Here is a 23,280-nt window from a genome sequence, read left to right as displayed (position 1 = left end):
AGAATTGCTTGAGCACAGGAGACAGAGGTTGTAGTGAGCCGAGATCGTGCCATTGCACTCTAGCCTGGGCAACAGAGAGCCACACTGTCTCAAAAAAAAAAACAGTTATGAAACATTTGTTTGAGGAATCAAATAAAATGTTAATCTCATTATGTGCTTTATGAAGTTTGAATGCTGTTTTGTCATGTATTCTGCTTTTAATTAGTATAACCTGAATTTGGTGACATACTAGTTTTTTTTGTTTGTTTGTTTTTTAATTCAGGCAGCTAATTCTTGATGGTCAATGGGACGAAGTTCTTCAGTTCATTCAGCCTCTAGAATGTATGGAAAAATTTGACAAAAAAAGGTAAGATTTTATCTAAAGTTTTTAGTGTCTCATCATTGGTAGAAGCTTAGCAAAACAATGAACAAAAATTTTTATTTTTATTTTTATTTCTCCACTGGCTTTGAGCAGAGAGTAAACAAACTGATCTTTCTCTGTCATCCAGGCTGGAGTGTGGTGGCGTGATCACAGCTCACTGCAGCCTTGGTCTCCTGGGCTCAAGCAATCCTCCCACCTCAGCCTCTCAAGTAGCTGGGACTACAGGCGTGTGCCATCAGCCTAGCTAATTTTTGTAGTTTTTTAGAGTTGGGGTTTCACCATGTTGCCCACGCTTCCCCTGTGTTCTTTTGGATTATTTTAAGTTGATTTAATGTTCCCTGACCTTTCTTCTGCTATTAGCAATCTGATGATAAATTGTGAATTTTTTTAAGACGGGTTCTTGTTCTACCACCAGGCTGATGTGCAGTGGCATGTGTGTGGCACTGCAGTTTCAAATTCCACAGTGAATTTTTCACTTAGAATATTATGCTTTTCATTTTCAAATTTGTATAATTTTTTTTGTAAGTTTTTCCATCTGTTCGTTCATTATGATTATATTTTTCTTTAGGTCCTTCAACATACTGAGAGTAGCTGCTTGTTTGCTTGTTTGGTAATTTGGACTTGTGCTTATGTCAGGCTCAGTCTCTAATGAGTGCCTTTTCTCTTAACTGGGAGTCACTTTTTGTTTTTTTTTTTAACTATATCTATTTATTTTGTAAATGTAATCTGCACATTGTAGCTTCACTCTTGAGGCTCTGAATTCTGTTCTCTTCCTACATAAAAAGTTTGATTTTTATACAGGCAATTATTTAACTTAGGTAGATTCAAAATGCAAACTCTTTCTCTCCTCTTATGGATACCAGCCAGAATCTCTGCTCAGTTCTTTGGCCTTTCATCTGTTTTCTCCAGACTCCTTGGAGTCTCCCTTGCATCTTTACAGTTTAGGGGATAACCAGGGATTTGGGTACCTAAGTTTATACAATATATTTTGGTATGTTTCCTACTGTGACTCCCTCCTTTTTTTTGGATCTTCCTCTCATTTTTTTAGCTGCTCTGGCAGTACCAAACTTTTTTTTTGAGACAAGGTCTCATTCTGTTGCCCAGACTGGAGTGCAGTGGTATGAACACAACTCACTCTAGCCTTGACTTCCTGGGCTCAAGTGATTTGCCTGCTTCAGACTCCTGTGTGGCTGGGACCACAGGCATGTGTCACCCCGCTAGGCTAATTTTTAGATTTTTTGTAGAGACCAGGTCTCACTTTGTTGCCCAGGCTGGTCTTGAACTTCTGGGCTCAAACAATCCTCCTGCCTTGGCCTCTCAAAGCACTAGGATTACAAGTATGAGCCACTTTGCTCAGTCAGTACCAGACTCTTCAAGCCACAGCATTCTGTTTGAGTTCTAGCTCACACTGTGTGAACTGGGGAGTGCCCTCAACTGGAAAGCCTTATGCCCTTGAATCTGACCTCTGAAATTTCGGTGTTTTTATTTTTATTTTTTTCTGAGACAGAGTCTCACTCTGTCGCCCAGACTGGAATGCAGTGGCACGATCTTGGCTCACTGCAACCTTCGCTTCCCAGGTTCAAGCAATTCTCCTGCCTCAGCCTCCTGAGTAGCTGGGACCACAGGTGTGCACCACTATGCCCAGCTAATTTTTGTATTTTTAGAGATGGGGTTTCACTGTGTTGGCCAGGCTGGTCTCGAACTCCTGACCTCGTGATCCACCCGCCTTGGCCTCCCAAAGTGCTGGGATTACAGGCTTGAGCCAACGCACCCGGCAAATTTCTCTTTTTTTAAGGCTTGACTTCCCTCTAATTGTGCCAGCTTTTCAAATGCATTCAAAATAGTCATTTTTTGAGGCCAGGCATGGTGACTCACGCCTGTAATCCCAGCACTTTGGAAGGCCAAGGCAGGCGGATCACCTGAGGTCAGGAGTTGGAGACCAGCCTGGCCAAGATGGCGAAATCCTGTCTCTACTAAAAATACGAAAAAAAATTGGCTGGGTGTGGTGGCACATGGTTGTAATCCTGGCTACTTGGGAGGCCGAGGCAGGAGAATCGCTTGAACCTGGGAGGCAGAGGTTGCAGTGAGCCGAGATTGTGCCACTGCACTCCAGCCTGAGCAACAGAGCAGGACTGTGTCTCAATCAGTCAATCCATAAACGAATAAATAAAATAGTAATTTTTTGTATTTTGTGTAGGATTTATTGTTGTTATATGCAGAAAGTTAGCCAGATACAAGTTACAAGTTACTATCATTATCAGAAGTTGAACCTCTTGTTATTTTTTGATTTGCTGTTCAGACCGTGCTGCTTGATATTTCCTTGCGTTTGTACATTCTTATCTGGAATATTAATCCTTTCCCCATCTCCTGCCTTTACCTGGTACAGTTCTGATTGTCTTCTGAGAGTCAGTTATTATGTCTTTTTTTTTTTTTTAACTTTCCACCCCTTTTGTACAATTGGTTTCATACTTCTTTGAGACCTTGCTGAACTCTGTGAATATTTCATATAATTTATTAGGTGACCCTCTTTTTAAAGACAGGGGTTTTGTTTTATTAGACACAATTTGCTACTACAACAGTGGCTGAAAGAATGACTGAAGGTTCATTATTTTTTTCTTTCCAGACTTAGAAACACTTTTTCTATAAATTGCTTTGGGCAATAAAACTTTTGATTCTTAGGCAATGTAGGTAGACTCTTTACTATCCCTTCCCTCACTGAAAAATTCTTGTTAAACAGCTTTAAGTTGGTACCAGGTACAGTGGCTGATAACTTGTAATCCAAGCACTTTGGGAGGCTGAGGCAGGAGAATTGCTTGAAGCCAGGAATTTGAGATCAATCTGAGCAACAAAGTGAGACCCAGTCTCTACGAAACAATTTTAAAAATTGGCCGGGTGCTGTGACACATAATTGTAGTCCTAGCTGCTTGGGAGGCTGAGGCAGGAGGATTGCTTGGGCCAAAGTTTGAGACTCTGTCTCTATTAAAAAAAAAAAAAAAAAAAGCTCTAAGTCTCTATTTTGTAACGTTTTAGAAATGTTTATTTTCTCCTACCCTTTCAGTCCCATGTTTTATTAGACTTTTCTCATATTTAAAAAGAAAATATTTAATCTTTCTACAATGTATATGTATATAAAAATGTAACATACCCCATATATATATACTATTATTTGTCAATGAAAATTTTTTTAATAAAGAAAAAACAATGTAAGGTAAACAAAACATTTTGGATATAAGACTTTTTGATTTACTATTAGATAACATTTGATATCTTCTAAAAAATTGGATTTTTGTTTACAATTAATATTGGAAATAGAAATTCATTCTCTGAGTGTTAAATTGTGATTACTTGTGACTGAACTTTCTTCAGTTATGGCTTCAATATAAGAAGCCTTGTAAATTATTTGATTATTTGAATAATTTTCTTAAAGCAAAAGTGCTTATAGAGTAACTTCTAAGTATATTTGACATCAGACATTGGAAAAATTAATGTTTCATTTTTTTTCCACAGGTTTCGTTATATTATCCTGAAGCAGAAGTTTTTAGAAGCTTTATGTGTTAACAATGCAATGTCAGCAGAAGATGAGCCCCAGCATGTAAGATTTTTATTCCTGAAGGTTTGCGCCCTAGTCTTGTTTTCAGTCATAAGTATTTTAGTCACTAAAACGAAGGATTAGCATCACAAGTTTTCAAAGTTTTTATGAGCTGGGATGGGGCAAGATCTGGTGTTTTCCAGGTGTAGTATTTTCAATCTGTAGCGCTTCTAAACTTGTTCCATGGTTTAAGCCAAGATATATAAATAGCTGGCTAGTTGAAGCGTGTGTGCATCTCTCTTGTTTAAGGTAAGTCAGCAATAGCCAAAGTTTGACTTGATGACTCTTATCATTTCTTCTTTTTTTAATCCCAGAAGTGGGTTGGTTATGTTTATTTCCTTTTTCTCTGTCTTTTCCGTATTTTCTTTGATCCAGAGATAGTTTTTTTGCTGAAATGTTTATCTTCATGATTATTTAAATTTAATGAAATTAAATTCATTTTGATTAGGAAAGTGACTTTTAAAGATTCAGTGTTAATACTAAAACCGAGAAAACTTTTATTAAGTTCTAGTAACTGTTAACTGAAGTAAAGTGTCTAAGTCCATTTGAGCTTCTATAACAAAATATCATAAACTAGGGGGCTGGTAAACAATAGAAGTTTATTTCTCACAGTTCTGGTAGCTGTAAAGTCCAAGATCAAGGTACCAGCAGATTCATTGTCTGGTGAGGGCTTGTGCTCTGGTTCATGGATGGTGCCTTTTAGCTGGGTTTTCACCTGGTTAAAGAGGCTAGCTAGCTCTCTGGGGTCTCTTATATGGGCACTAATCTAATTCATGAGGGCTGAGCACTTATAACCTAGTCACCTCCCAAAGGCCCGGCTTTTCTAATACCTTTACCTTACGGGGTTAGGATTTCAACATAGGAATTTTAGGGAGGCACAAACATTCAGACTGTGGCAAAAACCAAAGGATTTTACAGTGGAGACTTTCAGATAGAGAAATAGCCGGGCGCGGTGGCTCAAGCCTGTAATCCTAGCACTTTGGGAGGCTGAGACGGGCGGATCACGAGGTCAGGAGATCGAGACCATCCTGGCTAACACGGTGAAACCCCGTCTCTACTAAAAAAAAAATACAAAAAACTAGCCGGGCGAGGTGGCGGGCGCCTGTAGTCCTAGCTACTCGGGAGGCTGAGGCAGGAGAATGGCGTAAACCTGGGAGGCGGAGCTTGCAGTGAGCTGAGGTCCGGCCACTGCACTCCAGCCTGGGCGACAGAGCTAGACTCCGTCTCAAAAAAAAAAAAAAAAAAAAAAAGAGAAATATTTGCCAGACAATGATGTTCAAAAGTGAAAAGAACACTGGAACATGAGTTAGGAGACCTATTTTTTATTCTGTCTTCGCCACTAATCAACTGAATTACCTTGGTAAATGCGTACCCTGACTTTTCCCATATGTAAGATATGGAGGCTCGACCAGGTGAGTGCTGAGGTTCCTTACATCATTACAAGCTTGTGATTCAAAGACAATATTCACTATACAAATTATTATAATTTGTCTCTCAGCTAAGCTTCCTTTTTGGTCTGTCTGGATTGTTTTGTAGTACGTCAACTGTAGGCTTTCCCTTTCCTTTTTTTTTGGTGCAGAGTCTCGTACTGTCGCCCAGGCTGGAGTGCAATGGTGCGGTCTTGGCTCACTGCAACCTCAGCCTCCCGGGTTCAAGTAATTCTCCTGCCTCAGCCTCCGGAGTAGCTGGGATTACAGGCACCTGCTACCACGCCCAGCTAATATTTTGTATTTTTATTAGAAACAGGGTTTCACTATGTTGGCCAGGCTGGTCTCGAACTCCTGACCTCATGATCCGCCTGCCTTGGCCTCCCAGATTGTTAGGATTACAGGTGCGAGCCACCGCGCTCGGCTCCATTTTCTTGACTCTCTATCCCCACACAATTTTGCTCTAAGGTAAGTTAGGACTAACAGAATGGATCTTTTGCCTTTTGGGTAAGCTGGAATAATAGCAGGGTTTATAAACAGTTGAATATTGGCATGCTTCAATTTTTATTTCTAGAAAAATTATTCTTACCCTTAAAAAATTGTATATTTGAGAGCTGGGTGCAGTGTGGCACACCTGTGGTCCCAGCTACTTTAGAGGCTAATGATCACTTGAGCCCAGGAGTTCAAGGCTGTGGTGCACTATATTTGTGTGTCTGAATAACCCCTGCACTCCAGCATGGGCAGAAGAGTGAGATCCCGTCTTAAGCCTGAATTATAATAGAACAGTGTTTTTATAGATAAAAGTTTAATGTGCTAATTAACCAAATTTTTTATTATTTTTATTTTAGTTGTGAAAACATTTTGGTTCCTGTCTTGAAAGCTGTTGCATATCCTACAGATTATATGAGTATTCTGTGGCAATATAATTTATTCTTTGTACTCTTGTTGTTTTCATATTTCACAGCATGTTTTTTATAGTGATTATTTGATAATTTATATTTTCTTACAGCTGGAATTTACCATGCAAGAAGCTGTGCAATGTTTACATGCTCTAGAAGAATACTGTCCTTCTAAAGATGACTATAGTAAGCTGTGTTTGCTTTTGACTTTGCCTCGTCTGACCAATCATGCCGAGTTTAAGGACTGGAATCCCAGTACCGCACGAGTTCACTGTTTTGAAGAGGCTTGTGTCATGGTTGCAGAATTCATCCCTGCTGATAGGAAGCTAAGTGAAGCTGGTTTTAAAGCTAGTAACAATCGTTTATTTCAGCTTGTAATGAAAGGCCTACTTTATGAATGCTGTGTAGAATTTTGTCAGAGTAAAGCAACTGGAGAAGAAATTACAGAAAGCGAAGTGCTTCTTGGCATTGACCTCTTATGTGGTAATGGTTGTGATGACTTGGATCTGAGTTTACTGTCATGGCTTCAGAATCTTCCATCTTCTGTCTTCTCTTGTGCTTTTGAACAGAAAATGCTTAATATTCATGTTGACAAACTTCTGAAACCTACAAAAGCTGCATATGCTGATCTTTTGACTCCTCTTATCAGCAAACTCTCTCCCTATCCATCATCCCCAATGAGAAGACCTCAATCAGCTGATGCCTATATGACCCGCTCTTTGAATCCTGCTTTAGATGGCCTCACCTGTGGACTAACCAGTCATGATAAGAGAATTTCAGACCTTGGAAACAAAACTTCTCCAATGTCACACTCCTTTGCTAACTTCCATTATCCAGGGGTACAAAACCTCAGTAGAAGTCTCATGCTTGAGAATACAGAATGTCACAGTATTTATGAAGAATCCCCTGAGCGGTAAGCATTTGCTTATAAAAATTAGGAAATCTTAGGCCAGGTGTGGTGGCTCATGCCTGTAATCCCAGCACTGTGGGAGGCCAGGACGGGCAGATCACATGGTCAGGAGATCGAGACCATCCTGGCTTACATGGTGAAACCCCATCTCTACTAAAAATACAAAAAATGAGCCAGGCGTGGTGGTGGGCGCCTGTAGTCCTAGCTACTTGGGAGGCTGAGGCAGGAGAATGGTGTGAATCCAGGAGGCGGAGCTTGCAATGAGCTGAGCTCGTGCCACTGCACTACAGCCTGGGTGACAGAGCGAGACTCTGTCTCAAAAAAAAAAAAAAAAAAAAAAAAAAAAAAAATAGGAAATCTTCAGAAGTTTGAGATAATCTAATTATAGTGTGTATATGTTTTATTTTCTTTGAGACAGGGTCTGGCTCTGTCACCCAAGCTGGAGTGCAGTGGAACAATCTCCCAGGTTAAAATCAGCCTCCTTAGTAGCTGGGACTACCAGCACACACCACCATACTTGGCTAATTTTTGTATATTTGATAGAGACGGGGTTTTGCAGTGTTGCCCAGGCTGGTCTCAAACTCCTGGGCTCAAGCGAAGCAATCATCCCGCCTCGGCCTCCTAAAGTTCTGGGATTACAGGTGTGAACCGCCATGCCCAGGAGTGTGTATGTTTTCTTAATGTTCAGGTCATTTTAGTTGAAAGTTAGTCCTTAATACTTTAGTAAGCGTTTAAAATTTTTGATAGTTAAAATTATATGAGAAAAATCTTCATTTTTGTATCTTATTCTTTTGCTGGTTATAAATGTAATATATGTGCTGTGAAGAAAATTTGGAAAATATAGAAGAGTAATAGTATGAGAATTAAAATCCCACACAATCTCATACTTAGCTGGACCAGTCTTTTTTTCTCTGAGTACTGTTTTTTTTCTTTTCTTTTTTTTTTTTTGAGATGGAGTTTTGCTCTTGTCACTCAGGCTGGAGTGCAGTGGCACCCTCCGTCTCCCGGGTTCAAGTAATTCTCCTGCCTCAGCCTCCTGAGTAGCTGGGATTACGGGCACCTGCCACCATGCCCAACTAATTTTTGTATTTTTAGTAGAGACGGGGTTTTACCACGTTGGCCAGGCTGGTCATGAACTCCTGATCTCAGCTGATCCACCCACCTCGGCCTCCTAAAGTGCTAGGATTACAGGTGTGAGCCGTTGCGCCCGGCTATCTGAATACATTTTTAAAAATTGGGAACGTATTACGTAGATTTTCACGTAATCTGCTTTTTCCACTTGAAAGATCATGACTATTTTCCATATTCTTGAAAATTTCTTGATATCGATTAATCATAAGTATGCAGTATTTCATTGTATGACTATATCACAAATTTAACTCCTTATTGTATAAATTTAACTCCTTATCCTTAAGGATACCAGATTGTTTCTACTTTTTTTCTGCTGTACATAGTAGTGTGGAGAACAACCAGAACTTAAAACTCTATAATTATTTCCACTTACTTTATTTAGTAATTTTTATACACATGAAGGAAATAAGTGTTAAAGCCACCATTCAGTTTTTCCTTCAAACCTGGCAAGAAATAGTAAACTCCTGATTAACAGTTATTTATTTCAGGGTTAGGAAACTTTCTGCCTCATTTTTCCAGGAAACCCATGAGTATGTATGGATGGTTTTCTGTAACTTAGAGTTGGCACAATGAAGTATTAGTGTTGACTTCAATAAATTTATTCCATGAAAGAGATAAAAATGAAACCTTTTCACATTACATAGGATAGTTGGAGCCATTCTTTGCAGAGGAAGGAGCAGTGGACTCAGAATTTCTGTTTCTAATTACAGCAAGTGAGCTGGGTATGGTGACTCAGGCCTGTAATGCCAGCACTTTGGAAGGCCGAGACGGTGGATCACTTGAGGTCAGGAGTTCAAGACTAGCTTGTCCAACATGGTAAAACCCCGTCTCTACTAAAAATGTAAAAATTAGCTGGGCGTGGTGGCACATGGCTGCAGTCCCAGCTACTTAGGAGGCTGATGCAGGAGAATCGCTTGAACCTGGGAAGTGGAGGTTGCGGTGAGCCTAGATTGCACCACTGCACTCCAGCCTGGGCGACAGAGTGAGATTCTGTCTCAAAAAATAATAGTAATTAGAGCAAGTGGAGATCCTTAGTTAAAGCTTAAGAAATACAGGGTAAGGCTGGGCACGGTGGCTCAAGCCTGTAATCCCAGCACTTTGGGAGGCTGAGGTGGCTGGATCACCTGAGGTCAGAAGTTTGAGACCAGCCTGGCCAACATGGTGAAACCCTGTCTCTACCAAAAATACAAAAAAATTAGCTGGTGCATGCCTGTAACCCCAGCTACTTGGAAGGCCAAGGCAGGAGAATCGCTTGAGCCCGGGAGGCAGAAGTTGCAGTGAGCAGAGATCTCACCATTGCACTCCAGCCTAGGTGACAGAGTGAGACTCCATCTCAAAAAAAGAAAAAAGAAATATAGGATAAATGTATAGGGAAGCCTTTTCTGTTAAGTTGCTCTGAGATTATAGAGGAGAGGGTTGTGATATTTTCTTTCATGTTCTTTAGAGAGGAGAATCTAACTTGAATCAGTTAAGTGAGGGACTTCCTAAAGGGTAGGTTAACTTTTTTTTTCTTTTTTTTTGAGACGGAGTCTCACTCTGTTGCCCAGGCTAGAGTGCAGTGGCGCAGTGTAGGCTCACTGCAACCTCTGCCTCCTGGGTTCAAGTGATTCTCCTGCCTCAGCCTCTCAAGTAGCTGGGATTACAGGTGCCTGCCACTGTGCCTGGCTAATTTTTGTATTTTTAGTAGAGACGAGGTTTCACCATCTTGGCTAGGCTGATCTCGAACTCCTGACCTCATGATCTGCCCACCTCGGACTCCCAAAGTGCTGGGATTACAGGCATGAGCCACCGCGCCTGGCCTGAACATAGTCTTTAAAGTCAGACATAAGTCTGAACAATAGCTTTGCCATTTACTGGCTGTGTGACCTTGGGAAAGTTACCTAATCTCTCTAAGCCTCAGTTATCTTCTCTATATAATAAAGCGTTGACTTGCAAAATGAGGTAAAGCTTCTAGTAGAGTGGCAAGCATGTGATTGGTACTTAGGGAATATAAATTTCTTCCCTTCAGAGCTCATAGCTTTGGTAAGGATAGTGTGTCAAAAAGGACTACTTATGAAGTGCTATGAGAGAGTTACTGTCCTAACTGTCCTATGGATAAAGTATAAAAATTTACTTTGGAACAAATGTACTTATTTTTAAATGTATTTTAGATGTAATTTAAAAAATATTGGGACAGGTACGGTGACTCACACCTGTAATCCCAGCACTTTGGGAGGCTGAGGTGGGAGGATTGCTGAGGCTAGGAGTTTGAGACCAGGTTGGGCAATATAGCGAGACCCTATCTCTATTTATTGTTTTGTTAAATATATATATAAGCTCAATTAGACCAATTATGCTAAGTATGCAACATGAGGAGTACTACTTGAAATACTTGAAGTCAGTATCTTTTTTTTTTTTTCTTTCAGTGAGTATGCATTTAAAATATATTTCAGGCTAGGCACGGTGGATCACTGGAACCCAGGAGTTCAGGACCATCCTGGACAACATGGTGAAAATTTGTCTCTACAGAAAAACACAAACATATTAGCCAAGCATGGTGGTGTGTGCCTATAGTCACAGCTACTTGGGAGGCTGAGGTGGGAGGATCAATTGAGCCCAAGAGGTTGAAGCTGCAGTGAGCCTTGATTGCACCACTGTACTCCAGCCTGGGTGACAGCAAGATACCCTATCTCAAAAAAAAAATTTTTGTTTTTTTGGTGATTGCTATGTGCTAACACCATGCTACAATGTGATTGAACTACTGTGGTGAACAAGAAGATAAAACATGAAAGAAAGGGAGTGTGTAATATTTTATAAGGATACCCTTCCACTTGAACAGAGACACTTAAAATGGAGGAAAAGTCATTTGAAATATGTAAGCTTGAAATGCTTGTATTTCAGGCATGGACTAGCATTGGAATTGGAGTCTGATGACCTGAGTTCAAGTTCAAGCTCTATTTTCTAGCTGTGCAATCTTAGGAAAATCACTTGTTTTTTGAGTCTGTTACCTCTCTGTGAAATGGGTCTTATAACCTGTTTCACAGGTTATTGTGCAAGTTAAATGAGATAATGCATATGGAAGTTCTGTATATGTTGCAAAATTAAATGAAATGTTACTTTTTGAAGGTTATTTTATTCTTTATACAGTTAATAGCTCTTACAAATTTTTATTTGTGGACATAAAAGGGGACTTCTTGTGGTCATTAGTAATTTACAGCACAGCCTGGTAGCCAAAAAACTCCTCCTCAGTCTTTTTTTTTTTTTTTTTTTTTGAGATGGAATCTAGCTCTTATTGCCCAGGCTGGACTGCAATGGCGCGATCTCAGCTCACCGCAACCTCTGCCTCCCAGGTTCAAGTGATTCTCCTGCCTCAGCCTCCCAAGTAGCTGGGATTACAGGCATGCGCCACCATGCCCGGCTAATTTTGTATTTTTAGTAGAGACACGGTTTCTCCGTGCTGGTCAGGCTGGTCTCATACTCCCGACCTCAGGTGATCCGCCACCCTCGACCTCCCAAGGTGTTGGGATTATAGGCGTGAGCCACTGTGCCTGGCCCAAAGAACGTCTTCTAATAAAATCTCAAAAATTCTTAAAACTGTACAGAAACATATTAGAGGAAAAACTGTTTAGATAACAAAACTATAAGTTTATATTTTATAAAGATAATTTAGGCATTATATTATCCAACCTATTACTTGTATTCATCAGCCTATTTTAAGCTGAGCCACAGAGAATATAAGTGGCTGTCCCAAGGCCACACAACTGATTTTATTTTTTATTTATTTTTAGTTTTTTTTTTTCTGAGGTAGAGTCTCACTCTGTCACCAGGCTAGAGTGCAGTGGCCTGATCTTGGCTCACTGCAACCTCTGTCTCCCTGGTTCAAGCGATTTATCTTGTCTCAGCCTCCCAGGTAGCTGGGACTACAGGCGCATACCATGCCCAGCTAATTTTTGTGTTTTTAATAGAGACGGGGTTTCACCATGTTGGCCAGGATGGTCTCAATCTCCTGACCTCGTGATCTGCCCACCTCAGCCTCCTAAAGTGCTGGGATTACAGGCGTAAGCCGCTGTGCCTGGCCCACACAACTGATTTTAAACTGGAGACCTACTCTCACTCTCCCTGCCTAATAACCCAGTACTCCTCCATTAAGACCTTCCTATTTTTAAAAACCCTTTTTGTGGTATTTTTAAGAGAAGAAAGGAAAATAAAAAATCTATTTGTGTATAGTTTATACACAGGCTAAATATTCTTTTTTTATTTTTATTTTTATTTTTATTTATTTATTTTTTTTTTGAGACGGAGTCTCGCTCTGTCGCCCAGGCAGGAGTGCAGTGGCCGGATCTCAGCTCACTGCAAGCTCCCCCTCCTGGGTTTACGCCATTCTCCTGCCTCAGCCTCCCGAGTAGCTGGGACTACAGGCGCCTGCCACCTCGCCCGGCTAGTTTTTTTTTTGTATTTTTTAGTAGAGACGGGGTTTCACCAGGTTAGCCAGGATGGTCTCCATCTCCTGACCTTGTGATCCGCCCGTCTCGGCCTCCCAAAGTGCTGGGATTACAGGCTTGAGCCACCGCGCCCGGCCTCCTTTTTTTATTTTTTGAGACAAGGTCTCACTCTCCACCCAGTCTGGAGTGCAGTGGCATGATCTTGACTCACTGTAACCTCTACCTCCCGGGATCAGGTGATACTCCCACTTCAGCCTCCCAAGTAGCTGGGACCACAGGCGCCCCACCACATCCAACTAATTTTATTTTATTTTTTTAAAGAGACTGGGCTTCGCCATCTTGCCCAGGTTGGTCTCAAACTTCTGAGCTCAAGCGAGTTGCCTGCCTTGGCCTCCCAAAGTGCTAGGATTACAGGCGTGAGCCACCGTGCCTGGCCTATTCATTTTTTAAAATTAAAATTTCTTGGCTGGGCTTGGTGACTCATGCTTGTAATCTCAGCACTTTGGGAGGCTGGGGAGGGTGGATCGCTTGAGGTCAGGAGTTTGAGACCAGCCTGGCTAACATGGTGAAACTCCGTCTCTACTAAAAATACAAAAAATTAGGCAGGTGTGGTGGCAGGCACTTGTGATCCCAACTACTCTGGAGGCTGAGGCAAGAGAATTGCTTGAACCTGGGAGGTGGAGGTTACAGTGAGCGGAAATTACATCACTGCACTCTAGTCAGGGCTACAGAGAGAGACTCTGTCTCAAAAATAATGATAATAAAATAAAATTTCTCTAACTAAAATATATTTTCCTTTACTCCCCCCTCTGCCTTTTTGTTTTTTTTGCATGTTTCTGGAAGAAGTGATACACCTGTTGATGCACAGAGGCCTATAGGCAGTGAAATCTTGGGCCAGAGTTCAGTTTCAGAAAAAGAGCCTGCAAATGGAGCACAGAATCCAGGACCAGCTAAACAAGAAAAAAATGAGGTAATATTTACTATACCTAGTGTTTTTCAGAGTTATTCTCTTTGTAAGAAGTAATAGAATTTACTTAGAACATAAAAAGAATTTTCTGATATTTGGGAGTAGGAAAGAATATACATAGATTTTCTTATTATTAGCTTACTTTCTCTCCTCTCTTCACCTAATATGTGACGTATTTTAGTTGCCATTGTGTATTCTGGAGCAATTTTAACAGGTGAATTTATTAACAATATAAAATATTACAGGTGACATTGCATGGTTTGCATGCTTTGTGACTCAAGTAATTGAGCTTACATTAAACATGGCTAGTTTACATTTTTAAGATATATGGCCTGTATTTTACTAATTATATTTAAGAATAAGAAATTAGACATTTTAAATATAGAATAAAACTTTTATCCAAGTCCAGGGTTCTAGATTATTTTTCTTTAGTGTTTTTGTGAGGAAATTTTATTGTGAAATAGGATATAAGTTTTATATAGGCTGGGTGTGGCAGCTCCTGCCTGTAGTCCTAGCATTTTGGGAGCCCGAGACAGGTGGATCACCTGAGCTCAGGAGTTCAAGACTGGCCTAAGCAACATGGTGAAATCCCATCTCTACTAGAAATACAAAACATTAGCAGGGCGTGGTGGCATAGCTACCTGTAGTCCCAGCTACTCGGGAGGCCGAGGCAGGAGAATCGCTTGAACCTGCGAGGCAGAGGTTGCAGTGAGCCAACATTGTACCACTGCACCCCATCCTGGGTGACAGAGTGAGACTCTGTCTCAAACAAACAAACAAACAGGTTTATATAGCATGCCATTTCTAAGGTGTTAAGTGGTTTTAATAAGTTAAATATGTTTTTTGTTTTCAACTAAGTATTAAGAATGTATTTATAGCAATGCAGGAAAAAAATTAAAATTAGAAAAAGAATGAAGTAGAAAAATTACTATTAAAAGTACATTGATATGCACCAAACAACAGAGCTTTAAAATATGATGCAAATATTGAGAGAGCTGAAGGAAGAAATAGTTTTGCAATAATAGTTGGAGACTTCAATACCCTACTTACAATGATGGATGAAACATCTAAGTAGAAGTTCAATAAGGATATAGAGGACTTGAACAAGACTGTAAACCAACTAGACCTGACAGACATATATAAAACAGTCCACTCAATAACAGCAGAATACATACCCTTCTCAAGTGTACATGGAACATTTTTTAGTACTAATTTAGGGCTATTGGTAATTGTGCTGCAATAAACATACACTTGCAGGTATCTGTTTGATATCATGACTTATTTTCCTTTGAGTGGATACTCAGTGGGATTGCTGGATTTAATGGTAGATCTAGCTCTTTAAGAAATCACCATACTGTTTTTTCCGTAGAGACTGTACTAATTTATATTCCCTCTAGCAATGTGTAAACATTCCCTTTTACCCTATTCATTCCAACATCTATTGTTTTTCAATGATGGCCATTCTGGCTGTGGTAAGTTGGTATCTCATTATGCTTATTAAATATTAATGCCATCCCGCAGTATGGATATTTTTAAAGAAATGCCAGGTTTGTATTAGTCTTTATCTACATTTATATTCTCTGATCATGGCCCCCTTGTAAGCATTATAATTTGTATTTTTATTTTGGGTTAGTCAGGGAACCAAGGCAACCATTCATTTCGGTCAGTCTGTTTCTGTGGAATAAAGCAAATTAACTGATCCACTTGAGTATTAAGACTCATACTGTTTTTCAAAGAGCAATAGATTAAGTATTTTGTGATTGTTAAATACAGCTAATTGTATATTTTATTCAGCATTTATAAAAAGTACTGTTGAGTGAAGACATGTTCTGTCGTAATTTGCTCAAATATGTATATTTTTTCTAATGTTTTTAAGCTTCGAGATTCAACAGAACAATTTCAAGAATATTATAGGCAAAGATTACGCTATCAACAGCATTTAGAACAGAAGGAGCAACAGCGGCAGATATACCAACAGATGTTGCTTGAAGGAGGCGTGAATCAGGAGGATGGTCCTGATCAGCAGCAGAATCTTACTGAACAGTTCCTTAATAGGTTGGTCTTCTAGTCACTTTTTAAAATATGGAGTTATTTGAAAGCTATTTAAAACATGCAATAACTGCTACTTTCTATGTATAGTTTGACATTTTAAGGCTTTTTAAGCATTTCAAGTAATGTGGAATTACATATTGCTTTCTAGTCACAGCATTCTGAGGGCTCATCTAGTTTTGTCCTTATTCCCCAAGCAACTAGAGCAGAAGAGTGCAGAGGTTCAGTGCACAGGCTGAACCTGTGCACAGCCAACAGCCAGGTGGATTCAGCTGTCCCAGCGTAACTGAGAATCTAGGGGAAGTTACTCTAGTTCTTTTTATCTCTTTATCTGCTGCCTTTTTTTTTTTTTTTTTTTTTTGGAGACAAGACTCTCTGTCGCCCAGACTGGAGTGCAGAGGTGCAATCTTGGCTCACTGCAGCCTCAACTTCCTGGGCTCAAGTGATCCTCCTGCTTCAGCCTCTTGAGTAGCTGGCATTACAGCACACACCACCACACCCACCTAATTTTTTTATTTTTTGTAGAGATGGGGTTTTGCCCTGTTGCCCAGGCTGGTCTCAAACTCCTGGCCTCAAGCAGTCCGTTCACCTTGGCCTCCCAAAGTGCAGGGATTACAGTCCCTGTGCTGGCCCTTATCTACTTCTTATTTCTTCTAACCTTCTTACAAGATTACCATGAGGATAAATAGAGTTAATCTGTGTGAAGTGCTTAGACCAGTATCTGGCACACTGTAAACACTGTGTTCTTAGCTGCTATTTTTATTGTTACTAAAGTGCTTAAACCTATACATTTTTTTGATTTGATATATTAAAATGATTGTTATAATTTCTGCCAAAACAATATGAACTACATTTATTGTTTTCAATTATAGGAGAAATATATACACACGTGTGTTTTTATTTTTTATTATTTTATTTAATTAATTTATTGATTTATTTATTCTTGAGATGGAGTTTTACTCTGTTGCCCAGGCTGGAGTGCAGTGGCGCGATCTTGACTCACTGCAACCTCCGCCTCCTGGGTTCAAGCAATTCTCCTGCCTCAGCCTCCTGAGTAGCTGGGATTACAGGCACATGCCACCACACCTGACTAATTTTGTATTTTTTTAGTAGAGATGGGGTTTCATTGTGTTGGGCAGGCTGGTCTTGAACTCCTGGGCTCAAGTGATCCGCCCATTCCCAAAGTGCTGGGATTACAGGCATGAGACACTGCACACCTGGTCTTATGTGTGTGTTTTTAGAATTCAATAAAATAATATATATATATATATATATATATATTTTTTTTTTTTTTTGAGACCGAATCTCGCTGTCGCCCAGGCTGGAGTGCAGTGGCCAGATCTCAGCTCACTCTGCAAGCTCCGCCTCCCGGGTTTATGCCCTTCTCCTGCCTCAGCCTCCCGAGTGGCTGGGACTACAGGCGCCAGCCACCTTGCCCGGCTAGCTTTTTGTATTTTTTAGTAGAGACAGGGTTTCACCGTGTTAGCCAGGATGGTCTCGAACTCCTGACCTCATGATCCGCCCGTCTCGGCCTCCCAAAGTGCTGGGATTACAGGCTTGAGCCACCGCGCCCGGCAATAATATATATTTAAATAAGCAATGATTGTTGGAAGATTATGTGAATTAATATATACAAATGTGCTTACAACAGTTCTGGCACATAGGAAGTGTTCTATAAATGTTGGCTATCATCATGGTTACAATTAGGTAACTGTAATGGTGACTGTTAGCTCTTCACTTGATTCAACAATATTGAAAGTAGTCTGCTTGACAGCTCTGAGTGTTATGTAAGTCAATGAGCCTGAAATTGATCCTGTCTTCAAACCTTCACAAAGGGAGTGGGTTTTTTTTTTTGTTTTTTTTGTTCTTTTTTGAGGTGGAGTCTCACTCTGTCACTCAGGCTGGAGTGCAGTAGCACGATCTAATCACGGCTTGCTGCAGCCTCTACTACCCTAGTTGAAGGGATTCTCCCATCTCAGCCTCCCAAAGTGCTGGGATTACAGGTGTGAGCCACCACACCTGGCCTTTTTTTTTTTGAGACGGAGTCTCGCTCTGTTGCTCAGACTGATGGTGGTGCAATCTGGGCTCACTGCAACGTCCCCCTCCCAGGTTCAAGCAATTTTCCTGCCTCAGCCCCCTGAGTAGCTGGGATTACAGGTACGCACCACCACACCTGGCTAATTTTTGTATTTTTAGTAGAGGCATGATTTCACCATGTTGGTCAGGCTGGTCTCAATCTCCTGACCTGGTGATCTGCCCGCCTCAGCCTCCCAAAGTGCTGGGATTACAGGTGTAAGGCACTGCGCCCGCCCTTTTTGATTTTTAAATAGAGGTAGAGTCTTGCTGTGTCATCCCAGGCTGGAGTGCAGTGGTGTGATCATAGCTCACTATAACCGTGAACTCCTGGGCTCAAGCGCTCCTCTTGCCTTGGCCTCCCAAAGCTCTGAGATTACAGGCATGAGTCATTGTAGCCAGCTCACACAAGGATTGTTTAAACTGGTGGTCTCAAGAGTCTAAATAGGCCTCTGAACATCCAGTTTGGGTATCATTTTCTTATCACCTCTGATGAAGTCAGTGGCTTGTCAGAATTATTCTTATTTGATGAATTGCCATTTCTGATTTTTGGATGTTTTCTTCATAGCCATAAAAGTCATGGATGTAATTTTAATTTCTGACCAACTTCTTTTGCAGTAAGAGCAGATAATCTAGCAGTGAGAAGATGAAATGGCAAAGTTCTGTGACCCTCCTCCCCAATAGTGATTAGTGATATATGTCCTCAGAAAAAAAGCGAAATTATTCAGGAAGGTTCATCTTTCCTTTAAAGGCAATCATAAATATAATTTAAATTCTTTTTTTTTTTTTTAATTTGAGACAGGGTCTCGCTCTGTTGCCCAGTCTGGAGTGCAGCAGTGTGGTCATGGCTCACTGCAGCCTCGACCTTCCACCTCCGGGGCTAAAGTGATCCTCCAGCCACCACAAACAGCTAATTTTTTTATTTTTTGTAGAGATAAAGTTTCTTCACCATGTTGCCCAGACTAATCTTGAACTCCTGAGCTCAGGCAATCCTCCTGCCTCAGCCTCCTAAAGTGCTGGGATTACAGGCGAGAACCACCATGTCTGGCCTAGAATTTAAATAATTTAAATTCTGTCTTGTAATTTAGGTTTATTTAGAGTATATTTATTGTTTTGATTTTGTTTTTGATACGGAGCCACTGTGCCCGGTCCATCCTAAATTTTTATATGTTAGTTTCCCATAAATTTTCTGTGTTCTCTTTTTCTTGAGACGGAGTCTCACTCTGTCGCCCAGACTGGAGTGCAGTGGCGCGATCTCGGCTCACTGCAAGTTCTGCTTCCCAGGTTCACGCCATTCTCCCACCTCAGCCTCCAGAGTAGCTGGGACTACAGGCGCCCGCCACCATGCCCAGCTAATTTCTTTTTTTTGTATTTTTAGTAGAGACGGGGTTTCACCGTGTTAGCCAGGATGGTCTCGATCTCCTGACCTTGTGATCCACCCGCCTCGGCCTCCCAAAGTGCTGAGATTACAGGCTCATTCCTGGCCCGATATTTTTGTTTAATTATTTTTTCTAGACTTTTTAGTTTTATATATTTGAGCCTGTACTAGGACTTTGAGATACCTAATATCAAGGACAAATTGAATGGAGATAGGATCTGTAAATTAAAATGTGCTTTTTCCTCTTAATGTTTTATTCTTCCAAATCACTCTTGCTGCAGGTCATTATTTCTAGATTTAAGTTTTACTTCTTCTTTCTGAGGGGCATAGAAAGAAGAGAAATAAGTTGTGTTATACAATTAGATCTTACTGAAAAAATTATAGCATGATATTAATTTATTAATAGTGCTATATCATTACTTTATACCTCTTGATCTTTTGTTTTTATTAATACTAATAATTGGCACCATTGATTTGACAGTTAATAGGCATATTCAGCCTCTTCCCCATCCCACCCCATTTTAAGAGAGTTCAAATGCTATATTAACATTTTTTTTTTTTTTTGAGGTGGAGTCTTGCTGTTTCCTAGGCTAGAGGACAGTGGCGCGACCTTGGCTCACTGCAACCTCTGCCTCTCAGGTTCTGGCGATTCACCACCTCAGCCTCCCAGGTAGCCGGGACTACAGGCGTCCACCACCATGCCTGGCTAATTTTTGTATTTTTAGTAAAGATGAGGTTTCACCATGCTGGCCAGGCTGGTCTCAAACTCCCTACCTCAGGTGATCTGCCCGCCTCGGCCTCCCAAAGTGCTGGGATTACAGACATGAGCCACTGTGCCCGGCCTGTATTAGCATTTTAAATGCTTTTTATACTTAGCATTTTTCCGAAGTATATTTGACCTCATATCCTTTTTTTATGGGGAGTATAAAAAAGGTATATGTACATTTCACGAGAAATGTGTTTCACAGAACACAATTTGAGAAATGCTACTTAATTACAATTTTTAACTGATACATATTTAGTAAAGGCTAACAGTTCCTCTAATAATATTGAGCTGCCTTATTGTAAGTATTTTTTTAAGCCTTAAAAATATACATACACAATGTTTAATGTAGGAAAATTTAAAAATACCTCTCAATAATTGTACTCCCCGTGTTAGTCGTTTCTTATATTGAATCTCAGCTGGAGAAAGTGATGCTGGGCTAGTTTGGGGTCTAAATCTTCGTTCCTCTCTCCCTCTCTTCTCTCCTCTCTTCTCTCCCCTCCCCTCCCCTCCTCTCCCCTCCCCTCCCCTCCCCTCCCCTCCTCTCCCCTCCCCTCCCCTCCTCTCCCCTCCCCTCTTCCGCCCTCTCCTATCCTCTCCTTCTTCCTTTCCTTTCCCTTCCTTTCCTTTCCCTTCCTTTCCTTTCCTTCTTCCTTTCCTTTCCTTTTTTTTGTTTTCTCTTTTCTCTTTTTCTTTTCTTTTCCCCTCCCTCCCTCCCTTCCTTCTTTCCTTTTCTTTCTTTTTCTTTCTTTCTTTCTTTTTTTTTTTCTGAGACAGGATCTTACTTTGTTGCCCAGGCAGGATCACGGCCCTTTGCAGCCTTGACCTCCTGGGCCCAGGCAATCCTTCCACCTCAGCTTTCCAAGTAGCTAGGACCATAGGCATGTACCACCATGTCTGGCTATGTTTTTCTTTTTCTTTTTTTTGGTAGAGACAGGGTCTCCCTCTGTTGCCCAGGCTAGTCTCAAATTCCTGGGCTCAAGCAATCCTTCTGCCGTGGCCTCCCAAAGTGCTGGGATTATAGGCTTGAGCCACTGCTCCTGCCCATGGGTCTAAATCCTTTTTTTTTTTTTTTTTTTTTTTTTTTTGGGAGATGGAGTCTTGCTCTTGTCACCCAGGCTGGAGTGCAATGGTGTGATCTCAGCTCACTGCAACCTTTGCTTCCTGGGTTCAAGTTACTCTCCTGCTTCAGCCTCCTGAGCAGCTGGGATTACAGGCGTCTGTCACCATGCTTGGCTAATTCTTGTATTTTTAGTAGAGATGGTGTTTCACCATGTTGACCAGGTTGGTCTCGAACCCGTGACTTCAAGTGATCCGCCCACCTCAGCCTCCCAAAGCGCTGGGATTACAACTGTGAGTCACTGCACCTGGCCCATGAGTCTGAATCTTAAAAGAGTAAAGTAGCGTCCTGTTTGTGCCCTTTGTAGCCCTGATCTCAACGTAAGGAGTCAGGCTACAGTAATGGAAAGACTATTTGTTGAGGGGAAGACCCTGAGGCTAACTTGTTTTGCTCCCTGTTTTATCTCCCTGTTGTCTAGATCAGAGCCTGGCAAACAGTATTTGTAGAATGAATTAATGAGTGAATGAGTACATGTAGAGTATTAGGGATGCCATTTGACTTTTTACTCATCATGGCCTGCTCAAGTCATCCATTTCCTACTTGATACTACTCAAGACAGATGGAATGAAAATGTCTTGTTTTGTTGATGAGCAATTTTGGTAGTGGTGATATTGTTATTGACTCTTTTTGAAAGTTAAGTTTTAAATGGAAAATTAAACCAAAGTTATATTGGGAAGAAGCAGGTTTTTTTTTTTTTTTTTTTTTTTTTTTTTTTAATAAAAGCTGCTTTCAAAAAGTCTGTGATACTGGCTGGGCACAGTGGTTCATGCCTATAATTCCAGCACTTTGGGAGGCCAAGGCGGGATGACAGCTTGAACCCAGGAGCTGAGGACCAGTCTAGGCCATATAGGGAGACTGTCTCCACAAAAAATTTGAATAGTTAACTAGTCATGATAGTGTGCACCTGTTGTCCCAGGTGTGTGTGGGAGGTGGAAGGATTGCTTGAGTCCCGCAGGTCAAGGCTGCGGTGAGCCATGATCATGCCGCTCTGCACTTCAGCCTGGGCAACAGAACAAGACCCTGACTCAAAAAAAAAAAAGAAAAGTCTATAATGCCCATTATGCCTGTCTTCTTTAGTGTTTTACTATGGGAAAATGTGGATCTTCTTTCAGTATCTTGGTTATGTCTTAAGTTAATGGTGGTAATTTTTAACACTAAATTTGCCATAGATTATATATGTGCATATATTTACCTTTTCACACCTTTAATCTTGTATATATTAGGAATGCATTTAAGTTTTTATTTTAAAATGATTATATTGTTTAATTTTATAGGTCCATTCAAAAGCTTGGTGAATTAAATATTGGAATGGATGGCCTTGGTAATGAGGTATCAACACTCAGCCAGCAATGTAATGGGAGCAAAGGCAATGGATCTAATAGTTCTTCTGTGACAAGTTTTACTACGCCACCCCAAGACTCTAGTCAAAGATTAACACATGATACTTCAAATATTCATACAAGCACTCCTCGTAATCCTGGATCAACAAATCACATACCTTTTCTGGAGGAATCACCTTGTGGAAGCCAAATGTAAGTGCTTGACTTTGTAAAACTTGGAAATATTAGCTTACTACTAATGACTAGAAGGTTGAACTTGTCTTTGGAGCCTTAGAAATAAAAGTTTTTAGAGCTTACTGCCTACCAATATTTTTTCCCTAATCTGCCTTCATTCATCTATATTCTGTTCTACCAACGTCTAAGTCTTTATAGTTTTCATTTTCCTTCTATTTTTCTTTTTGCTTCCTCACTACCACCAAGGCAATTATATTTTTTATAAGCCATCCTACTCAAAGAACCTACAGTTTTAGGATCTCTAAATCTCCTTGATTTTCTTTTTTCTTCAATTGGCATCTTTGAACAAATAATGTTAAAATTCAGACTTTCAGGGCATAGAAAGATGTTTTACAATCTGGTGGAATGATTGCAGCTGCAGTGTTGGCCGCTTTGGCAATTACAGCAGTGGAAGACTGCATATTTACATTTTCACTATTCAGGGAAAATTTTTATCTTGCTATCATTAGTATACAAGTGTTAATTTATGCAATGGGAATAGTTCAGGAGCGTTTTCTTTATTCTTAGTATAAAACACTTTTCAGGGTGGTTCATTAAAAAAATGTATAAGATGAGATTCCCAGCTTTTTGGCTGAGATTAAGTACAAAAATGCATAACTTGCTTTTGGCACTTGGATG

At 40.5% G+C, this 23,280-nt stretch overlaps 1 protein-coding gene across 5 annotated transcripts in view; it reads left to right on the top strand.

The window, feature by feature from the left end:
* WDR47 (WD repeat domain 47) overlaps nucleotides 1-23,280 on the top strand; it is a 72,683-nt gene that overhangs the window by 24,828 nt on the left and 24,575 nt on the right. For 3 of the 5 annotated variants that reach the window (XM_030936559.1, XM_030936557.1, XM_010372854.2), the window contains exons 3-8: nucleotides 263-346; nucleotides 3,869-3,953; nucleotides 6,387-7,189; nucleotides 13,582-13,708; nucleotides 15,582-15,760; nucleotides 22,363-22,620. In XM_030936559.1, coding sequence (XP_030792419.1) covers nucleotides 263-346; nucleotides 3,869-3,953; nucleotides 6,387-7,189; nucleotides 13,582-13,708; nucleotides 15,582-15,760; nucleotides 22,363-22,620 — 1,536 coding nt within the window. The remainder of the gene's footprint in view (nucleotides 1-262; nucleotides 347-3,868; nucleotides 3,954-6,386; nucleotides 7,190-13,581; nucleotides 13,709-15,581; nucleotides 15,761-22,362; nucleotides 22,621-23,280) is intronic. The other 2 variants (XM_030936558.1, XM_010372857.2) reach the window with 1 other exon arrangement.

The sequence above is a fragment of the Rhinopithecus roxellana genome, chromosome 8, assembly GCF_007565055.1.
Source record: "Rhinopithecus roxellana isolate Shanxi Qingling chromosome 8, ASM756505v1, whole genome shotgun sequence".
Taxonomy (NCBI): Eukaryota; Metazoa; Chordata; class Mammalia; order Primates; family Cercopithecidae; genus Rhinopithecus; species Rhinopithecus roxellana.
Note: the sequence above shows the minus strand (reverse complement) of the source record. Positions and strands in the feature narration are given on the sequence as shown.